Consider the following 23,413-nt stretch of genomic DNA (forward strand, 5'->3'; position numbering starts at 1 on the left):
TGTCTGTACTATCTCCCCATATGCACACTACAAATAAAAATATACTTTATGTAGTCATATACTTGACTGATATTCATGAATTTTATAATTTCAATTTTTACAATGAAAAGAACTGTATAAAGAAAAACACCTTTGAGTGACCTGATCAATACTATATTAAATCATGAGTTCAAATGACTGAAAATGAAGCATGACACTTTCCATCTGCCAGAGAAGTGATGGTCTTTAAAATGCAAAATATACATTTTTAGATATGCTTTGTGTAAAAATTTATTGAACCATGGATCATGGACCAAAAATTTATTGAACTACGAATATTTATTATAAGAGAATTTGTTAATTTTTAAAACAGTTCAGTGACAGTTGTGTGAGGCAGAAATAAATGTTTACAACATAAACGAATATATAGACACACATACAACTTTATAATTAATTTTGACTTTGAGCTTTACTAGCAACATGGAACAAAATGCTGTATTTGTGAACAATAGGAATGTTGTAGTATATTTTTCACAATAATATCTTTGTCACAATTAAAAAATAATTTGCCATAATTTAAAAAAATGTCACTATAATTTAAGCAAATGATGTTTTCATTGTGATTTTTTTTTTAAAACAGAAAGTTTCAAGATATTTTCAGAAAATCTGTGATGCAGGAGGTTGAATGTAATTTGAAAATCACTACCTGACTATTCAAGTAAAAAAACAAACAAATCAAAACCCATATATGAAGACTTGTGTATCCAAATCCAACATACATTTCTATAGTGAAACATATAAAATCTCATTTCCTTGGATTTTTTCAATTTATTCATTGTGAACTTTGGGGAAAATATAATTTTCTACATTATTTTGAAAGGTGCTGAAAATAGATATTAGTGATTTAATTTTCTCCCTAATTTAATAATTTAATTCTAGATAAAATATACAGTCAGTTCCCTGGGAAAGTGTAAAATTTTCTCAGACTGTAATTTCTCCCCGAACAGAGTGACTTTAAGCCATTTGAATATATGATCACTCTTTGCTTCTAAAGAAATAACAGGGAAGAATTGTCATTCATTTTATTAAGGGTTACCCTATTCTTGAAACTCACTAAGAATCAGACCTGGTTGAAAAAGGCTGAAATATAAATACCACTCAGCTAAGTTCAAATCATGCCTTAGACACTTACTAATTGTATGGAGTTAGGCAATTCACACCTTCTCTGGGCCTCCATTTTCATATCTGTAAAATGAAGGATTAGACTCAGTAGCTTCTGAAGTCCTTTCCACCTATAGATTGTGATCATATGAATTTCAAGTGGCTCAGGAAGATTAATATTGAGGAGTATCAAAAGAATGAAAAGGTAGGATAATTTATTACAGATAAATAGAAATTAACATTTTACTTGAGAAAATTGCAATAAGATACTAATAACAATGAAATCCAAAAAGGATTTTTACATGTGTAAGAATGTTATCTTCTTATAATTTGTCAATTTAAAACATTATATTAACTATTGTTAACATTAATATTTGGGAAGTATTGGTGAGTTTCAAGCCTAGGCTTGCTCTTAATAAAATGAATGACAGTTTCCCCCTGTTATTTCCTTTAGAAGCAAGGGGAACTGGCTATATATTTCATCTAGAATTAAATGATTCAATTAGGAGAAATAAATTTTAAATGAAATTTACATTAAAATTACAATGTCTGCCAATGACATAAAAAGTGATAATTATTCGCTACAATAATATACAAAGACTTTTAAGGCTCTTTGAAATCTTATCTTTTCCAGTTTTCTTATACCTCATTCCCCTCCAATATTCTTTGATTTAGTGACACTCATCTTTTTGATGTTCCTCACATATAACACTTCATCTGCTAACTCTAAACATTTTTTTTTTTTTACTGAATCTTCTGCATTCCTGGGATGTGCTACCTCTTAATTTCTTTGACTTCTTTCAAGTCTCAGATAATCTCAACTTTCTTCCAGAAGACTTCCTCCTTAATGTTAACTGCTTTTTCCTCTGAAACTATGCTTAATTTATCCTTTATACATCTTGCTTCTACATAGCTGTTTGCATGTTGTCTTTCTCAGACTGAGCTCCCTGAGAACAGAGACTGTTTTTTCTCCCTTTCTTGGTGTTCTCAGTGCTTAGCACAGTGCTTGGCTTCTAATAACCATTTAATAAATGCTAGATAACTAGTAGTCTCAGAATTTGAAATTTTATTAAGTACATTCTATTCATGATCATTATTTAATGTTTATACATTATGATTAATTACATAACAAACATATATTCCAATTGATCTGGAAGCAGAATATTAGATGAAAAAAAGGCATTCATTGTTATGCAACTAGTGCAAATTTCATTAGTTCTAGATGTAAGTCTACTTTACATTATGATTGTAGGAAAAGAAGAGATACATCTAATAATCCGAATTTCATTTTTAACTATTTGATTTAGTTTTTGCTTTTTGATAAAGTTAGATACATAGAAATCTTGACAACAGAATGCTAACCTAGGATAAATAGATGCATCTCTGTTTAAATCTACAATATGACAAAACAATCACACTATTTAGTCAAGTGGGTTAAAATTTTTTTTTAAAAAGCAGTCAAAAATTACTTAGTGCTATGTATAGAAAATAAGTGCATATCTCATAATTAATATATATTTTTCAATATATATGTATGTTTATGTATATATATATATACATACATATATATATATAGTAATATTCTACTTGAAAAGCTCCAAGTGGACATAGCACCCTGAAAAAAATCACACCCTCTATATTCCTTATATATTTATATAATCCATAAGGAATATAGAGGGTGTGATGACAAGAGCATTGCACGTGATAACAGAAAATGTGGGGTAGTTACATCCTTTCTGCTGTTTTCAAGTTGGGAGACTTTAGGCAAATAATTTCACTTATTTGAATTTCATTTGCCTCACATGTATAATTAGAGAATTGGACAAGATGACTTCTCATTCTCTAGTTACCTCTTCTATTCTTATTAAATCTACTATTTTGATTAAAAATCTGAGCCATATTAGTAGATTTCTGAAATGCTGAAACATGTAATGAAAAGTAAACTTTGTTTTGCACACCTGCATTTTATGTTGTAAAACACAGTGGGATGCATATGTGTGAAACATCTGATCTGTACTAATTTGCCATTACATTGCATTGTAGCAAATGCAGTAATCTACAGGGTTCTGTCTATTTGGAACTCATTTCACAGCTGACTAATCACATAGATGAGAAGGGGAAATAGTTATGTTTCCTCTAAAACAAACTAAGCAGATGGAACAAAGTTCATTCCCACCAGCGGTGTCAAAAAGGTCCTCTTCTCAGAGGCTAGGGCTTGCATCTAGCTGTCAAAAACAGTGTAAGTACATTCTTAACACAGCACTTGAGAACACAGTGAGCTTCTGGTTTGTTTAGACTAGACAAAACTTTTTGTCACATACAACACTTAAAGAGGTTATTCATTTGAGGGGAATCCAGACATGAGAGGATTAATATTCATTTTAGTTAAGCAATTTAAGTCATCTTTTATTCATTTGAAAGTTTAAGGAGAAAATTAATGTCAGGAGAATTAAACTACTTTTCTGAAAGGCGATTAGTAAATTGTACTATGACCTGAAAACACAGTCTTTCTCTAGGATTGGATCCTTCTAAAAATCTAAGATGAAAGAAGCATAGCACTTGTATATTAGTAAAATGATTAGAAGACATTTTTTAAATCAAATTTTTATTATATAAGGCAATTTGTTACCTGTTCTTATAGTATGTATATAAATGAATTATAAAGTTCAATATTTTAACAAATTTTTAATGTGTATCAGTCTATCTGCTTTACCCTCTTACATCTTTATCATCTAATCTTTGTCTATCTAAATATCTATCTATTTATCTATGGCAGCTTGTTGTAATAAAGACTACTTGAAACAATGAAATTGTGTGTTCTATTCCTGCCTCTTACATTTCCTGATTGTATGACCCTAGGCAAGTCACTTACCCTCTCAACAATCTAGTGAACTTTCTAATATTGTTAGGTGAAGAAAAGATGCTGGAATGAATGGGTAGAGAGAATTTTTTTTCATCAGGGAGTTTCTCATACCAGTGAAATAACATGTCTAATCAATGTATGTATGTATGTACTTATGTGTATATATGCATCTCCCATCATTTTTCTATATATCATAGTATTTATATATAAAATATATTTTCCAAAGTTCATTACTGGCACTAAGATACTTTAAAATTGAGGATCTCACTTAAGAAACAAAAGAAACCACAACAGTCATATGTCTATCTCTCTGTGTATGTGTGTGTGTATATAGTCACCTGACAACAATACCTTATTCAACAGAACGACTGAGATGGTGACTTTGTTTTCTTCCTTTAAGTAAAACCTTCCCCCATATATTTCTCTGAGACCTTGATTCATATTTTCCACATCATTTTCATTGCATTGATTTCATTTTAATTTCAGACTGATGCAGCTCTAATGTATGATGCTGTCCATGTGGTGTCAGTTGCTGTCCAACAGTTTCCACAGATGACCGTCAGTTCATTACAATGTAATCGGCACAAGCCATGGCGCTTTGGGACACGCTTTATGAGTCTAATTAAAGAGGTATGTCAATTAATAAAAAAACTATAGTTTTGTATCTTTTGTTCTCAAGTTGAATTAATACAAGTTGAATATATTTCTTGTGTTTTTGTTTTCTAGCACATAGGGCCTTTTCCTGTATAATTCTCTCTCTGTCTCTCTCTCTCTCTCTTTTTTCAAAGCCCTTGTTATTTCCTTTTGAAAATGGTTCCAATATCATTGTTAAAAGAACAATTATTTAATAATAAATATTATAAAGGTGGGGTAAATGTATACTAAATATATAGAATATTTGGTTAGATGAACTTCCTCAAATTCTATGATAGGGTAGATAAATACAGAGAACTAAAATATGAAAACTTTATTGTGTGCCTTTTTGTGGTATTGCTTTTCTTTTTCTTATTTTTTCCTATTGAAATTTATGCAGTTATAAATGCATATGACTTTTTTCAGAATTTGTTACTAAAATCCATAAATTATTTCTTCATGTTAATATGATTTCTTTTGGTCTTAAATTGATGTCTGATGTGATAATTTACATTAATGAGTTCCAATAATGGAAATGTCTATATATTATTTCCCAATAGTTTTCTGACATAATATCCAATTATTTTTTAACAATATGAACAATTTACACATAACCTATGAATTTTAAAAAGCTATAATTATTTCATAAGTTTAAAGCAAGAAGGAGACCTTAGAGATCATTTCATCCATCCCCCCTCCCATTTGTTATGTGAGGAAACAGAGTTTTAGAGAGTAGAGCAATTTGCCCATCATTGTTTTCCAGATTAGTGAAAGAGTCTAGACTCAACAAAGAGTATTTAGTTTATTTCACTAATTTCTACAATTCTATTTTGAGTAAAACAAGCTTTTTGCCATTAGTCATATAATGATTTGATGATGTAGAGAAAATGGAATTTTTATCCTTCAAACATGTGCATCCCCAGCTGAGTGGCTCTTTCCACTGGCAAATGTCCTTTAATTTTAAATCATTTTGAATCCTATACTTTTATAATTTTGAATGTAAAACCAAACAATATAAAAAGCTGATTATCCCAAAGAAGATGTAATTATCATAGAAATTTGGACATAAATCTTCCTGGATGTAACTTTCTTCACAGTAAACAGAGTAATTTCACTTTAATATGAATTTAGAAATAATATTTGTTCATTTCAATCTGATGAAATTGGCTTTATAATCCAGAAAACTTAGTTTCTTCTACTTCTCATACATACTAGTGTTATATAATTCAGAAAAAATCACTTAATCACTCAGTATTCCGAGTAACTGAATTATAAAGGCAACTGCCTGGTAAGGCACTGAGTCATCTCTTAGGTACTTCACAAAGTATTCCCTGCAATAAAAGCACAAGTCTATTCCCTATTTTCTAGCTTATTTCAGTTATGCACATGTATTATCAGAAAGAGGTCTGGGTCATCTCAGAAGAAAATACACAATATTTTTGTTGTTTTCCTTTAAATCATTCCAAAGGTTAATTATTTAAAGTTGAACTGTTTCTTTTCCCTTCTTGTGAGACATTCATTTGCTCTCCCTTTACCTTCTACTTAATTATAGGCATTATTTTTTTCTTTCTTCCTAGGCCCACTGGGAAGGCCTCACGGGCAGAATAACGTTCAACAAAACCAATGGCTTAAGGACAGATTTTGATTTAGATGTGATCAGTCTGAAGGAGGAAGGTCTGGAAAAGGTACTTGAGACATTCAACTTACTTGGAAATAGGACATAAAACATAAAACAACTCTTCCTTCCTGATTAAAAAGAATGTCCTCATATCTCACTGAACATGGGGATATATTTTACTTTCCATGAATGAAGTTAAATTTAATGAATATCTCAACAAAGCAAATTTCCCTTTATAATCATTGAATTAGAGAATTGGCATATAATTAGGGAATGAGGTAAAGTGTTCCTTTAGGCAATTTAAATATTTTTATTTGTGCCACATGTTTATCCTATCACATTGAGAGGAACACCATGTTGATTAGTTTTAGTATCTCATTACCATTATAATTAAAAAGACTTGCTTTCCTATAGGTATTCATATATAGTTTATATTCATTTAGGCTTGTAGAAAATCTGCTACCTTGTATAAGAAAAACAAAAGAGAAAGCCTATTCTTAATTCTGTATCATATTAAACAAACACAAAATAGTTAAGCCGATGTTAATTTATTACATTTATATTTCATGTGCATAATATATCAGGCTTGCCTACAAAACATTTCATTAAGGAGTTGAACCCTTTCTTTTCTTGATTTAACTTCACTGTCTTAGACAAAAGCAAACTAGAAAGGGACTGGGAATGAAAACAAAATGTTTGTTTATCTTGAAATTATTTGAATTTAATTTTGCTTATATTTATAAAGAGCACAGCAAAGTATTTTCCTAAGAGAATCATTGGAAATTATAGGTAAAATAAATATTTAGGTAGACAGGTAAAGAGAAGTTTTGATTGAAGTAAATATTATTTTAGAGTGAAATGGCTATTTTATGAGAGACAGTATGGGGATGGAGAAAACTTGCCTTATTGTCAAGAAGAGATGAGTTCTAGTTTTGCCTCTTATATATGCTAATTTTGTGACTATGGACATGCTGCTTAAGTTCTCAGTGTCTTTAGGCAGGCAGTTCCTTAAGAACATAAGTCATTTATCACATATTTGTCGCATTGGTGAAAATAATTTGTTGCTAATTGGAAGTTCTGTGTTTAATGAAACCCATAGGTCAGGGTTCTCAAAAAAGGGAAGGGGTTGTCTTATAATTAATTTGTAAAATAAGAGAAAAGCTATTCTTGCACATGATGAAATATAAATTCAGTAATTATATTGAACAAGTTGTACATAATATTTTTAGATTGATTTTTCTTGGTGTCATTACTGAATTATTTGTTAGTCCTATGAGTTTGTGGATGGAGACTCTTCCAGAGATTTTTTTTTTTTTTAAATCTTTGGGCTTAAAACAGAAGTGCATTAAAATTATATATATTTACATAAATTCCACTAAGCTACAGCTGCAAAGCTTATATACATATTGTATAGCAATATAGTATGTTGAAAAGCAGAAAGTTATTCTGCAGACTATCATAGGGGTTTGTACCCCAAATTTCAGAAATGAATATATAAAATCCATGTATGCATAGCCTGTTTCTTAACATGAATTAAAATTTTGCATGACCTTTGATTCTAAAAGAAGATGTCAATTGGTACTACATTACAAATGTACAAGAAATTATGAAAGATAAGGCAACTACATATTGGAACCCAAGATGAGAGTAGGTTATGGGTCAAAAATCTCAGGTAAGACAAGGCTCAAAGAGCCATTTAAAGAAATAGATCAGAAGAAGAGAAATAATCTGACTAATAGAGAAAAGAACACAAAGAGGGAGGATAGATGGGAAACAAAAAGTCTTGGATATATGTACTAAAAACAAATAGTGGGCCTTTTGCTAGAACCAGGGAGCTTTCAGATTCTTCTGAGTCATCAAGTAACCTGTCATGTGGTAGTACATTTCTGAAGTGGGGATCACTAATTCTGAGTCTAGGACTATTTCCAGAAATTTAGGATCCTGACTGATCACATTATATCCCATTCCCTCTCAAAATATTTACCCTGTAAAGTTCCCCCAAAGGAAAATTTCTATTGAAAAAGCTGTAAAAATTAGAAATGACGAAAGGGCAGATTGATAGATATCTGTAGAAGGGAAAAAGGGAATCCTATTTACTTTGTTTTGGTCTTGATGGAGGGTATCTTTTAAGCTTGTTTATTTATTATTCCACAAAAAGTTGAACTTGAATGCCTTACATTGATGTGCAGTTGATATAAGGTTCTCTAAAGCTATAGCAAAAGTTGGCCCAATGATCAACAGGATGACATATTAGTAAAGGGAATCATACCAATTTCAACATATTTACTATAAACAAAATGAGAAAACAGAAGTAAGTGGCAAATAAATGGAAGGGTGGCTTAAAGGTTCTCTTTTGAAAGGCTTGTTGGCAGTGGTTTTTATTGTACATCCAAGGGTAACAAGAAACATAATTGCATGAAATATTTTGATATCTTGTGTAACAGTGCTCATGATAAATAGTTGCAAAAAGACTGTTATGAAAACTGTAGTTTCTGCACCAAAATCTGTAGCAGAGGATGAAAAGGTAGATTCTGAAAGAGTTGAATAAAACCTTTCAAGTTAAATAAATGTACACTTAAATATTTGATAACTTCAATTTTAAAATGGCTTAGACGAGGGTGGCATAAAATATGTTGAATATAAGCAGGAAAAATAAGGAATGAGAGAGGCCAAAGATTTATAAACTATACATGCTACACTTTCTCCTATATATCCTGAATATTTTTTAAAAGAATTAGAAGATTCTAGACATGAAAAACTAAATAAAACCACAAAATGAAACAAATTATATCTTAATAGGAAGCAAATTATTATTGATCCATGAATTTCTCCTAAATCAGTTATCTTTATATGAACAGACCATTGATTCCTTAAAACAAAGATCAAAATTAGTGTAAAACTAATATATGCAATTAAACTGAAGTGTATAATTAAATCAGCTCCAGTCTGATATATGTCAACAATTTTTTAGTAAGTTTTTTTAGTAACCAAAAGCTATTGTGCACTGGGTTTAGAAACCACACTATTTTCAATCATTTCATACAATTTAATAAAATTAAGTAAATTATAATAGCCAGGATAGCATGAAAAGATGAAAAGCATCTTAGCAAACACTTCTTACTTGAAAACAAAGATCCATAATAGTCAAGGAAAACTGGATTTGAATATAAACTCATTTGTAATATCTTTGAAGGAAAAAGGGAGATTATGTCACATATCAAAGTGGATTAAAAAAGAATTTAAAAATATTTGGTGATCTAATCATTCTGGAGATCAATCTAGAACTATACCCAAAGGAATATAAAACTGTGCATACCCATTTGACCCAGTAGTGCCATTACTGGGTCTGTATCCCAAGGAAATCATAAAGAAGGGAAAAGGACCCACATGTGCAAAAATGTTTGGAGCAGCTCTTTTTGTGATAGCAAAAAATTGGAAAAGGAGAGGATGTCTACCAATTGGGGAATGACTAAACAATTTGTGGTATATGAAGATAATAGAATATTATGATTCTATATAAAATAATGAGCAAACTGATTTTAGAAAGGCCTGGAAAGATTTACACAAACTGATGCTGAGTGAAACAAGTAGAACCATTGTACATAGTAACGGTAAGAATGTGCAATGATCAATTGTGAAAGACTTGGTTCTTCTTAGTAATTCAGTTGTCTAAAGCAATCCCAATAGATTTTGGACAGATGCATCTGCATCCAGAAAAAGAACTATGAAGCTTGAATGTAAATCAACATATGCTGTGTTCACTTCCTTTTTTCTGATTTTTTTTGCCCTCTCTTATGGTTTTCTCCTTTTGTTCTGATTTTTCTCTCTCAATATGATTCATAAAGCAATGTGTATTAAAATAAGTAAATACATTTAAAATATAAAAAGATAAAAAATATTTGATGAGCAATCTAATTTAGGGTAATAATTCTGAGGGCATGTTAAGATGAAATAGAAAAAGAACAATAAGCAAAAAAATGGAAAAGACTTTCATATTTAAAAATTATAGTATATTTATCACTAAGGAAAGCAAAAGTGCTGAATTTAGACTTTAACATCATAATCTGACATCAAGAATTATTGAAATAGTAACATCCTTTCCACTCCCCTGCCTCCACCCACCAAAATCGTCATTTCCTATACAACACATCAGGACTTGCACAAAGAGTGGGTGGGGGCCATTCTCTCTCCAAGCTTATCTATTAATAGAGTATGGTCCAATTACTATTTAGCCTCATGTGCTTGGGACCTCAGTGCATCAACTCAAGCCTCAGCCCATTACATCTCCCGCTTTCTTTTGTTTTAGAACACAGGTGATCATGCCATCCCTGACTCCTCAGGGAGGTCAGAGCCCCCAAGGGGAGGTGATCACACCCTCCCTGATTTCTCAGGAAAGGAGGTGAAAGCACTAAAAAGGAGATAATCACGCCCTCCCTGACATCTCAGGAAGGGAGATGAAAAGCACCAAAGGGAAGTGGGGGTTGCTAGCAGGTTTCTGGGCTCAAGGGTCTTATTATGCACAAACCCATCAGCATGGGAACACATAGCACATAGCAACAGCGCAGAGACTATTAGTGATGACTCTCCCCACAGTCAGTGCAGGCTTGATGTGTTATAACAAACATGAATTATGCACCCAAGTAACGGTATAACAAACAATATAAATCAACAGTATGATGTAAAAGATTGTCAGAAGTCCTAGAAGGAGAATATGTAAACAGCAGTCACACATACACCTCTTCAGCAGCCAAGAGATAGTCCAAAACCAGTCTATGGCGCCAAATGTAATGACCGCGTATTTAAAGTCAGCCGGAGTCAGGAATTCAGGTTAAGGGGAAAATCTTCAATATTTATTGAAGTGAAGAGGTGAATAAAGATTGCTATAGCAAATATAGGCAAGAAAGATTGCGATAGCAAATATAGGCAGTTGCGACAGGAAGCCAGCTAACAGAGAGCAATGCGAGCCGAGCCAACTGTGGCAATGGCAATCCCAAAAGTCTCTCCTCCCCTTCCTTTTCCACTCCCCTGCCTCCACCCACCAAAATCGTCATTTCCTATACAACACATCAGGACTTGCACAAAGAGTGGGTGGGGGCCATTCTCTCTCCAAGCTTATCTATTAATAGAGTATGGTCCAATTACTATTTAGCCTCATGTGCTTGGGACCTCAGTGCATCAACTCAAGCCTCAGCCCATTACAACATCCTACCCATATTATTTCTGGAATGATATATGAATAATCCAATATATTATTTTTTTCTTAAGCTTTGAATTTTCATTTAACTTATTACCTGTAACACACACCACCAAAACTCTCTTCAGTAACTTTCTCTTGGTTCTAGTATCAAAGAAATGCTAGATATTGGTCATCAATTTTCAATTTGAAGTTTGACAAGCCTTGTTTGTTTAAGAAAATGATGAAATAGATACTAAGTGGGATGAGCCCAAACTCTTTCATTTTGGCATCACTAAACATGTTATGAAATTAATTTGTGCTGGTTCACTTTTATATGCCACACAATCTTCCTTGTCTGAGGACTGCAATGTTGTTAAAAGTTGGCTTTTAATATTCATTATAATTGGAGAGAAATGAAATTGTCTGGACAATGTCCATTGCATTTTCTTTTGCCCTTGAGGGAATTTATTTTCCAGCCTTCAGTGAATATGCAGCATGAAACCTTTGCAGTTCCTAAGGCTGTTTTATGATGATCACATTTGTGCTAAACACAAATTGAATGCAGTGGTTTTGATTTCCATTTAACTTCTTTTCTTGAAGAAATAGCTTTTAATAGAATGTTATCACACTCCAATTTCTGTGACTATAGGCTTTCATCTTTTGAAATTTCTCAGTAGATTGCTTATATGATGACAGATAATCAGAACAAATAGATACTTTTATCTGGGTTAATTTATCAAACATCTAATAACAACTCTTACAGTAAAGGTTGAGAACATATTAACATTTTTCATGTCTATGAAAATGATTGTGTTTAATCTATTCATGAAAATTACAGCCCTGGATTCTAATTCCAATGTTGGCATTAAGAAATTCTGTGACTGGACTTTGGATAAGACTTCTCTTCTGAGTTTTTTTAGTTCCAAAATTGGATTATGACTCTCTCTCAGTTCTAAAGTTCAGTAATTCTATGTATTCCATAGATTAAAATGTTTTCAATGTTACCAAAAACACTATGTTCGTCATAGATTAGAATGTTTCAATGCTACTTAAAAATGTACTTTTATCCCAGAACTATGCAACTGGTGAATATGTTCAATAAAATATATTTTCAGAATGAGCTGTCATTTTCAAGTAAAGCAAGGAATCAATCAACTAACAAAAATTTATTAAGTTCTTGATGTGTGCTTCAGAAATGTGGGGGTTCAAAAAAGAAGTTAAATTAATTCTTTTCCTTGAAGAGCTTCTATTCTTATGGGAGTGATAACAATAACCTCACTAGGTATACATTAGGAACAAATAAAGTACATGAACAGTGTACAAAATCAATATCCTTCCAATCTTTTCAATTCCTCATTCCAATCCAAAAGCTAATTATCACTATTCTAAAATATGTATAAAGGTACTTATTTGACTTATCAGAAGAATTCTACAGATTTTAGCTCAATATAAGGAACAACCACCTAATATTGACAGCTGTTTAAAAATGGAATGAGCTGCCTTCAGAAATTCCCAAGTTCCTTATTACACATGGTTTTCAATTAGAGTCTGAATACTATTTGTTGAGAGATTTCGTGGTTAATGTAGGGATTGGACAAGATAATCTTTGAATTTCTGTACAATTCTAAGTGTATGATTTCACTCTTACTATTGCAACAGCTTTAATAGAAAAAAATACATACTTAAGTAAAACTTTTTATAGTGTTCTGTATAGTCATGGGCAGCTTGCTATAGGGAAGGATTACAATGATTGCATCATGTTTGTGATTGATTCTTCACGTTGTGTTTAGGGTTTGGTTTTTTGGTTTTTTTGACATAAACATGTACATTATAGCTGCTTTCATGTTTATCACATGTGCATTGTTGTAGTGAAAGTGGTTGATACTTCTCATTCAAAACAGATCCTTTTGTCTGACATTCAATCAAAACAATATATAATCAGAGCAGCCTCTTTTCTTCCTCCCACTCCCTTTGTTTTAGGTTGTTCTGGGGCAGAAAGCTGCATTTTGCCTCCTGTGGATGTTGTTAGTTAATATTAACATGAGGTGCCAAGTAAATTTTTGATGGGTTCCGTTGTGCTAAATACTAGAACATTTATTTGGAATACTTTTGTAAACTTAAATAGGTTTTTATTCCTTTTGATATAAAATTCTTAAGACTTTTAAAATTTTATTTTTAATAGCTGGAACTTTTATAATAAGAGTAATTTGAAAGATTGCCTCTCTAAATTTTAAGTAGAATTAGGAAAAAGTCATGTTTATTTATGTTTATCAAAAATAATGGGAGGCACTGTGTTATAGTGGGTCAGGTACTGTTGCTGCTGTTTAGTCATTTAAATTATGTCCAGCTCTTTTTGACTACATTTTGGAGTTTTCTTGGAAAAGATACCATAGTTGTTTTCCATTTCTTTTTCTAGCTCACTTTACAGATTAGGAACTAATATATGCAATATACATAATAGTATATACTTCTGTCATAAAGCTGTTATTCAATTTGTAACACATTGACTTGTTCTCTTTAAATAATAATTATAAGATTAAAATAATAATCTAATATATGTTATATATTTGTATCATAAATATTATATAATTAAATTATATAAATTATATGTAATTATAATATGGAATATAATATAAACATGCAAAGCCTACATGACATAAATTATATAACATATATGTATATGTATATATACATATACATATATGTGTGTGTGTATTTATTAGAAACTAAAGTTGGAAAGATAAATTAAATATGTCTTGAAAACCAGGCTGATGATTTTGGACTTAGAATGATGTAATCAGAGCTGTGTTTTTAAACCTCAATATTTATAATAAATAAAATTCAGTGTTGTTTTATAAAACAAAATAAAACAAAAAAGCAAACACCTGTAATATCAGTAGACATAAATAAGAACTTTAGCTTTATAGGAATCCCAGTGTTCTTCCATTCTCCTGATCAGACTCTTAGCTCTTAGTGTAACTCCATATGTGCCCCTGTATTCATAGAAAGATTCCTGGAGCTTAGAGTGAATAAATAAGGTTGAGAAGCAAGTAATAAAAGTGTATACTTGAATTAAGAAACTGTTCTATGAAGAATTATAAAAGTAATAGATAACCAAATTTTGAAGGAGGACAGTGACTAGAAAAGCAATGTGACATAGTGAGTCCATCAGTTATTAAACAGTTATTAAGTTTCTCCTATATACCAGGCATTGTGTTAAGCACTGGGGATACAAATAAGGGCAAAAAACAGAATCTACTGTAAAGGAACTCACAATAAAATGGGAAGACAATATATTACTATATATAAACAAGCAATCGAGCTATTTACAGGATACTTTAAAAATAATTAGTTGAGAATTGAAGGAAGCCAGGGAAACCAGGAAGTAGAAATAAGGAAGGAAAGAATTTCAGACATTGGGATTGGGATATCCAGGGAAAATGCCAGAAGATGGAAGACAGTCTTGTGTAAAGAAAAATAGGATGTTCAGTGTCCAAGTACATGAAGAATGGGGTATCAAGAGTAAGAATTCTGGAATGGCAAAAGATGGGACAGATTATGAAAGGCTTTGAACTATAAATAGAGGATATTTTATTTTATTTTGTAGGTGATAGGGAGTAACATTGAATAGGGATGACAAAGTTAGATATACACTTTGGGAAGATCACTTAGGCAGCTAAAGGGAGGATGGACTGGAATTGGGAAAGAATTGTGGCAGAATGACAAGCCAGTAGGCTATTGCAAGATTCCAGGTATAAAGCAATGAGGACCTGCATTAAGAAGATTGTGGTATCTAAAGAGACAGAGGGATAAGATGTTATGAGCATAAATTTAGTGTGCCTTTACAACATGACAATAGATTGAGTAAAAGAAAGTGATAGAATGTGAAAAGTTTATGACATCTAGGTTGTTAGCTTGAGTACCCTTGATAATAATAAAGAAAATGGAAGAAGGAAGAGTTTTGGGGAAAAGGTGAGTTCCAGTTTTATACATGTTGAGTTTAAAATGTCTTCAAGCTATCCAGTTTAAGATATCTGATAGACTGTGGAAGATGTGAGACTGGAAGTTAGCACAATTAAAGATATATAAGATTTGCAGTTGTGGTGCAGTGGATCAAACATTGAGCCTGGGGTCAGGAAGACTCATCTTCCTGATTACAAATCTGACCTCAGACACTTAATAGATGTGCACCCTGTAAATCACTTAATCCTGTTTGCCTTAGTTTCCTCATCTATAAAATGAACTGGAGAAGGAAATAGCAAACCACTTTAATATCTGTGCCAGAAAAACCGCAAATGAGATCATGAAGAGTTGGACACAATTGAAAAATGACTGAACAACAAAAAGATTTTAGAGTCATCAGCATAAAGATAATAATTGAATCCATCAGAGGTGTTGAGATCACCAAGTGAAATAGTACAGAGGAAGAAAATAAAATGTCCTTTCACTTGTTATTTGTAGGATTTTGCACAAGCCACTTAACTTCTCTGTTTTAATCAATAAAATGAGGGGTTAGACTTTGGGATGTGTAAGTTTCCTTCTAGTTTTAACAGTCTATGAATTTGCTTTCTTAGGTACATGAAGGTTTTTTGTTTTTTGTTTTTTTGATTTTGTTTTGTGTGTGTGTGTGTGTGTGTGTGTGTGTGTGTGTGTGTGTGTGTTTGTATAGAAGAGTTATTTGTTTTTTATTTATTATCTCCATTGTGGAAAACAAACTAGACAATTATCCAATAAGCATGTAACTTTGGGGATAGGGTGGGTAGAAAGGTGAAGTTATTTTAATTTTTTCATGTCACATTCACTCTTCTCAATCATTTTCCTCCAATTTTGGTGGCAATAATTCAAAACAATAATAAACAACTACACATATTATTGCCAATAATACCAGTTGGTGTGGTGCCATTGTGTTGGCATTATTATATAATAATAGATACTTTCATTGCTTTTAATCTGCATATAGGACAGACATATCAGTCATCATTAAGCATTTATATACTTGGACATTATACTAAGTAAGCCCCGAAGATAGAAAAAAAAGGCATAAGCATAATCCCTCCTTTAAGAATTTCATATTTTAATGGGAGTAGACAACATATATGAACATATATATATATATATATATACACATATACATGTATATATATATATATATACACACACACACACATATATATATATATATATATATATATATATAATTGTGTACATATTCTATGAGGAAGTAGTACATATGCTATAAGGAAGTAGTCTCAGATGGCATACTAGTTATAGCTGAGGGAAGGAGCTAAGAAATATCTCTTGAAGCAAGTGGGATTTAATCTGAGTCTTGAAAGAAACTAGCTTAGAAACTGTAGAGAGCTGCTAGTTTTTATGGAGTAGCAGAGTGACTTGGTCAGATCTGAAGGTCCTCTTCATAGCTGAGTGGAAAATACACTGTAGTGGGGAGAAACTTGAGCAGGGATACCACCAATAATCCAGACATGTACTAATGAGGGACTGAATTAAGGTGGCAATTGTGTGATTACAGATGAGGCAATATGTATATATGAGATGTTGTGAAAGCAACTTGGCAACAAATTAAATAAATGGAATAAGTCCAAATGAAGAATTGAAGATAATACCAAGATTGTGAAACTGAGTAACTAGGAGGAGGCTAAGTACCCTCAATGAAGTTTGAAAGACATTAGGCTTGGAGGACTAAAGAAGATAAATTTATATACACATTAGGTGGAATATGCCTCCTAATCTAACGCCAAGAAAATTTGCTTAAACTATATAGAATTAGGTAGGCAAAAGGGATTAAAGAATTTCAGAATACTTTCTCTTCCTTGAAGATCCTTTAAAAATGAGACAGTATAGTATTTTGTCTGGAGTATTAAAAAAGGAAGGCATTCTAAAGTCATTTTGAAGCCCAATCATATAGCTAATCACATTCTCCCGTGTTTTCATTTTGTCCCATACCTTATATAATGTATCTAGAATGAGATTGGAACATATTTAGTTACAGTAAAGGATATATGCTATTAATGAGTTTCTATCTAACTCCCAAAGTATCATCTTGGTGAATAAAAGTTTGAATGGAAATTTAAGTACTTCTACTGGCTCTAGAAATTCAGGGGATCATTTTGTTCCTTAATGTCACACTTCAACAGACACACTTCATAGTGCAGTGAATCATGCTTTAAACAAGTAGACTTTAATATAGCGACAGCAGATAATGTAGCAGAGGTGAATAATAAGTGTTGGCAGTCTTAACTTTTCTCTAACAGTATGCTCTTCTAGGTGCCTGATGGACAATTGATAAAGTACATATGCTTTTTTATAGATTGGAACTTGGGATCCAGCCAGCGGCCTGAACATGACAGAAAGTCAGAAGGGAAAACCTGCCAACATTACAGATTCTTTATCCAATCGCTCTTTGATTGTTACTACCATTTTGGTAAGTAATTATATCCACATTCCTTTTAGAGAAATATTGATGTGCATAAGAGTTGGAGGGAAAAGGATATTCTAATTGGGACACTAATGAATGGTATGCAATGTATTTTACAGTTATTTAGCAATTAGTGTATAATAGATGAGCCAATGTTAATTTAGTCACAGATTTTTATTTTGTTAGGCTTCATTGATGTGAATTACTTTAATTTGTGTGGTGCCTCTGTTGATTAATAATGTAGATTTATATGTTAACTGAAATCTTTAAATTTGTACAAAATGAATTAAAACAGTCTTTTCAATGTGAGGCTTTGGAAAAATGTACAAATAAGGGCAAATGAAGAGCAAGGAAATGAACTTCAGTTTTGCTTTCATTTACTACAAATTTATGTCAATGTCAATAACACATTTTCCCCAATATTTTCCCAGTGAAATTATGTTTCAACCTTGATCTGGTTTAATTGTTTTCATCCTGAAGAAGCATTTTTTCTTTACTAATCTTTTTCATTTGAAGACAAAGGAGAATCTCTTCTGTAGTTGATAGTCATTACTTTCTACTTACTACAAAAATCTAATGCTCGGGTCTTAACATTTTTAGAAACCAATCAGTGATAATATAGGATTAATGTCCAAGTAGCCATCTAGTACAAAGATTTATATGACTGGTAAGTTTGATTTATGGTAACTATTCAAGGCAGATTGAATGAATTTTCTTGTCCTTTGAATCATGACAAGAAATACCAGCATCATAGATGTGACAAAATATACAGATTTGAGTATGATGAAACTTGATCAGGTAATGCAACTTTATGCCAATTGGGTAATCATGAATTGATAATGATAGAAATAAATCATTGTGTTATTTTTTTTTCTATCATTCCAGTGCTTGGAGATGATAATTGCCTAGAGTGGTAAATCCACATTTCTCCATCTAGTATTTAAATCCTTATATTATCTGGCCTCACCTATCTATCTAATTTTATCTTTCATTATATGCCGTTGTCTTTTCTATCTGCATGCCTATGTTTGTGCTGTTTTTGCCTTCTAGAATGTCTTCACTTTTCACATTTTATTCATCTTTTAATGCTCAGTTGAACTCTGATCTCCATACAGACATGACTCCTCAAGTTCACACTGACTGCCTCCTTCTCTAGATTCTTTTGCAGAGCAGTTGAAAGAAATTGGCAATATTCCCAAGTACAGTCCAAACCAGATTAAAATGTAATGGGGAATAATTAACAAAATTAAAATATATATATATATATATATATATGTAATGTCAATATGTAGTTTTTAGAGTCAATGTGTAGTCTCTTAAGGGTCTTCATACGTGGTTTAGTGGTCCCCTTTTCTATTTAATTTGATATCATTATTATACTGTACTTGAAATTACTTCCCTATAGCAAACATTTATCTGTATCTTGTGTTATATTGTTTTCTGGCTTTTTGTTTTATATTAATTTTGTTCCCAGAAATTTTTAAGTTATTTGAGGATAGGAAATGTTTCATGTACTTCTTTTCTATGTACCTCATGTCAAAGTTAAAAGTATACTTTATAATATTATAATATAGACTCATAGATATTTGCATAGTTGCATAGTTCATTTTTATTTTAAACTTTGCAGATATATATATATATATACATGTGTATGTATATGTGTATATATATATATGTATATATATATATATATATATATATATATATATATATATAAAATTAAGATAACACTGGTGCACCTAAAATTATGATAAGTCCAGAAACAGAATAAATACTTGGTGACTTCTAAGATCTCTTATAATTCTGAAATTATGACTCTATGAAATGAAGTATAAAATTTTCATAATTTATCAAAAATATAACCTTATATTATATATCACAAGTTTATATAGTTATACATTATTTAGAGATTGTATACATATTACCTATCCTACATATTATATAATATGGTCAGTTTATGTTTATCTTTTATGGGGAGTGGAGAAAATTAATATGTATTTATGAGGCTTCTAGATATTTGAATAATTATAAAGCTCAATTTGCTTTTGAAAGGCATTTCTTCTATCATGCTTCAAACTAAAATTCTGCTATGCTACTTGAGGATCCAAGAAAGCAATCTATATTGCATTATCTTCAATGTGCTAAGCATTACTGTGCTCATAGCGCCTTATTTTCCCTATATGCTTTTCTTTATCCTGATGTCCTATTTATATGCTACTGAGATGACTCATTTATTTGGTCAATTTAGTGGGGAAAAAATCCTATTATTTCAAAGTTGGGAGTGAATTCAGTCAAACCCTTAGAGAATTCTATTACAAAGATTACAAATGGTTCATCCAAACTTTTCTAAAATACATATAGTGAAAGTCACTATAGTGAATTTCCTAATGTAACTTGTTCTACTTTTGAATGTTTCAAATTGTTAGGAAATATTTTTTCCCTCCTATAATAATTTTATATTTATCTTCTCTCTCCTCCTTTCCTGAGTCCCTTTTAGCTTTGCCCACAAAAGGAGAACAAGTTTAATCCCACTTTCTCATGCTAGTATCCTAATTTTTTTAGGATAAGTGCCATAAACCCCATGAATCATCTCTTCTTCATTTTTCCTCAATATTTTATTGTTTTTATTTTTGGTCCCTAGTTCTCATATTAATATTCAGGAGTTCTAGGACCTCTGGTGTGAGAATTTGCCAACCCTTTTCAGAGCTACTTGTCCAACTTTGGCGTCTCCCTGACTCACCCATTTCTCATCTGTGGCTCCCAAAGGTATAGCAGGAACAACTGCCACAATCCGATAAACCATTTCAGCAGACTGGCTGAACTATGATAAAGGTAACTGACAGGTCTCAAACCTATTTAGGAGTTAGGAAGATGTTTACCTTAAGCGCATTAAGACTTCCTAGTGGAGTAGATAGATGAGAACAATTTGTTTCAACTGCCATGAAGGTGATTGACACAAGCTCTGTGCAGCATTTAGAGCTTAGTCAGACATCTGAGACACCAGTCATCCATTGCATTCCAGGCCATCACCAGTTGTCCTGACTCAGGAAGACAACTTCATGCAACTATGCCTTATTTAAATACAATTCACTTGAGGTCCTCCTCAAGAACAAAGGATAAATAATAACCACAACAAATCTTGTTTATTTATCCTTTTCTGGTTGCTCTGTAGTTCATCTATATCTTTCCAAAATTCAGTTTACAAAATTGAAGATAATACTCCAGATGTAGAATGATGTCAATTATATTAGCATTTTTGATTGACATTTCACATAGCGTCTTATAAGTAGGTTGTAACGAATTTTAAGTTAAATTGAATAATTACTAAGGGAAAAAATAATTGTTTCAATAGCCATATGTAGAAAAAGCCTACGATAACAATTTACTATCATTTTTATTTCCTGGCCCAAGTTTTATCTTGGTTGAAAACTAATTCTTTTAATTAAGTGCTTTTCAAATCAGGTGCCTTGAAATACCATTAAGTCATCATGGCCAAAGTGGTGAGTTGGAGAAAATCTGCACTATGCCTTTAATATGTACAACTGTTCATTCCACAGCTGCTCAGATGCCCTGGAACCTTTATCATTCTACTTTTCATCCCATTTTCACTTAAAACCAAATTACTCTTCCAAATTGGCAACTAATTTTTTATAATCAGGCTCCCAAATGTGGCCAACCAGCTACAATTTTCCAATGCTTTCTGATACTTACTTCTCTTTTCCCTTTTCCTCCAATATAATAGCCACTTTATTTTCAAAAGTGTATCGCAACATGACTTGATAAAAATGCATCATGAAATGGCATGAACCTTTCTTCCCTCCCTTCACTTCTCTTGGAACATACATAACATACATCATCAAATTAAAATATTTTCTAAGAAGACTTGAACAAATAATAATTAAGGAAACTTTTGGGGGTAATATTTCATTTCCCTTCCTGGCTTACTTCCTGCAATTTCCACTTGCTTGGGTATCTAAAAGGTAGCTATTAATTCTTCCCAAAAGATTCAAGGGATGATCCTATTACTCATAAGGCTCAATCTGGTCTAGTATCAATTAAAGCACTGATTCATTTAGTCAATCAGAGTTAATACTTTTTTAGAAAGGAGTATTTACTTTGGTATATTAAAAACAGCAGATAGAAATGCTTTTTCAATCTGGGATGCGCTCTCTCCTTGCACATGCTAGATCTTAGGAGACAATTAGTAAAAAGGTAGATCATAGCTACTGATTTCTGGAAGTCCTTTTCTCCATTTGTAGAGTCTTCATGATGTTCCATTTTCAGTATGTGTAATTCTTTGATGAACTTAAGGTTCGGTGCCTATCTAGGGTCTCAAAGTTACTTTCCTTGGTATGTCTAGTTTGTCCTTAGCTCTTGATGCAAATGCTATCGTTAGCTATTGCATTATAGGGACATTTCTACTGAAATCTATGAGAAGCCCACATCTTCTGTTATTTCTGAGTTCACAAGGTTATTTTCTTTTCAAGGAGAGAGGAGTTTAATACTTGCTTGTCCCGCAAATCATTTCATTGACTCAGTTAAAGATGGTTCACCACTAGGTTTGCCTGCTACTGGAATGCTGGATTTCAAACTTGTTTCAGATTTTATATAAATTCCACAGGATATAACTGATTCTCATCAACCAAACACAAAATCTGTATGGCATCATTTGCTTTCAATCCTTTTTGTTCATACTGGTTGAATCTATAATTCAGAGAGGCATGAATATAAAAAAAAGTAATAATATCTAGGTATAGAGCTTCTTGCTAGTTACCTTAATTATGGCTGAGGAGTATTGAGCAACTAATATACTTATATAACCATTAGAATGTCTATGAGCTTGGGATATCCACAAAGTATGTATTTATGGTCTCTTAGAGAGGCCCTACCTTCTCAACCTTGTTATGATCTGAGAAAATGATTGTCTATAAAGCCCCATGTTCAACTGAGATTAATTTGCCTTTTTTCCACGTTTTTAGCATGATGGCAATAGTATAGCCATTTACTCAAAATTATGTTTCTAGCTTCTTTTGTTACTGGTACAAAAATGTTCATTATATTAAGCAACGAAATATGTGTGTGTTTATAATATGCAACAAAACTTTGCAGAGTGGTTTTCTTTTCTTTTTGTTTTTTCAAAACATATTTAATGACATAAATACAGAATCTGGGAAACAATCTGTTGAAATACTCATTTTGACAATGAGGGCAATAAGTTTAAATGATTTCTGAGGTTTCCTTCTGGTCTTTATTTAGTTATCCTCTGGTTCTTTAGATCCACCAAAGGGTATGACTTTGAGGTGAGCTGAATGACACTTAAATTGTAATACTAGTGAGTATATTTTTTTTGGGGGGGGTTCAGTTATTTCTCATGTCCTCCATTTCCCTTCCTCCATACAAAAACAATAACAAAAACCACTAGGGCTGTCCTTATATATTGAGTGCTTTTGATTCTGCCTCCCTATGTAACAATTGATTTTTATCCCTTAAAAGGATTAGTCAGTGCTACTTTCAATGCTGAATTTTATTTATATTTCCCCCTTCTAGTGG

At 31.9% G+C, this 23,413-nt stretch overlaps 1 protein-coding gene across 2 annotated transcripts in view; it reads left to right on the plus strand.

Annotated features, from left to right (window-relative positions):
• Window positions 1–23,413, plus strand: part of GRIK2 (glutamate ionotropic receptor kainate type subunit 2) — an 822,997-nt gene that overhangs the window by 496,478 nt on the left and 303,106 nt on the right. For both annotated transcript variants that reach the window (XM_051997449.1, XM_051997450.1), the window contains 3 exons: window positions 4,490–4,633; window positions 6,214–6,321; window positions 17,756–17,869. In XM_051997449.1, coding sequence (XP_051853409.1) covers window positions 4,490–4,633; window positions 6,214–6,321; window positions 17,756–17,869 — 366 coding nt within the window. The remainder of the gene's footprint in view (window positions 1–4,489; window positions 4,634–6,213; window positions 6,322–17,755; window positions 17,870–23,413) is intronic.

This window comes from Antechinus flavipes, chromosome 4 (genome assembly GCF_016432865.1).
Source record: "Antechinus flavipes isolate AdamAnt ecotype Samford, QLD, Australia chromosome 4, AdamAnt_v2, whole genome shotgun sequence".
NCBI classification, from domain to species: Eukaryota; Metazoa; Chordata; class Mammalia; order Dasyuromorphia; family Dasyuridae; genus Antechinus; species Antechinus flavipes.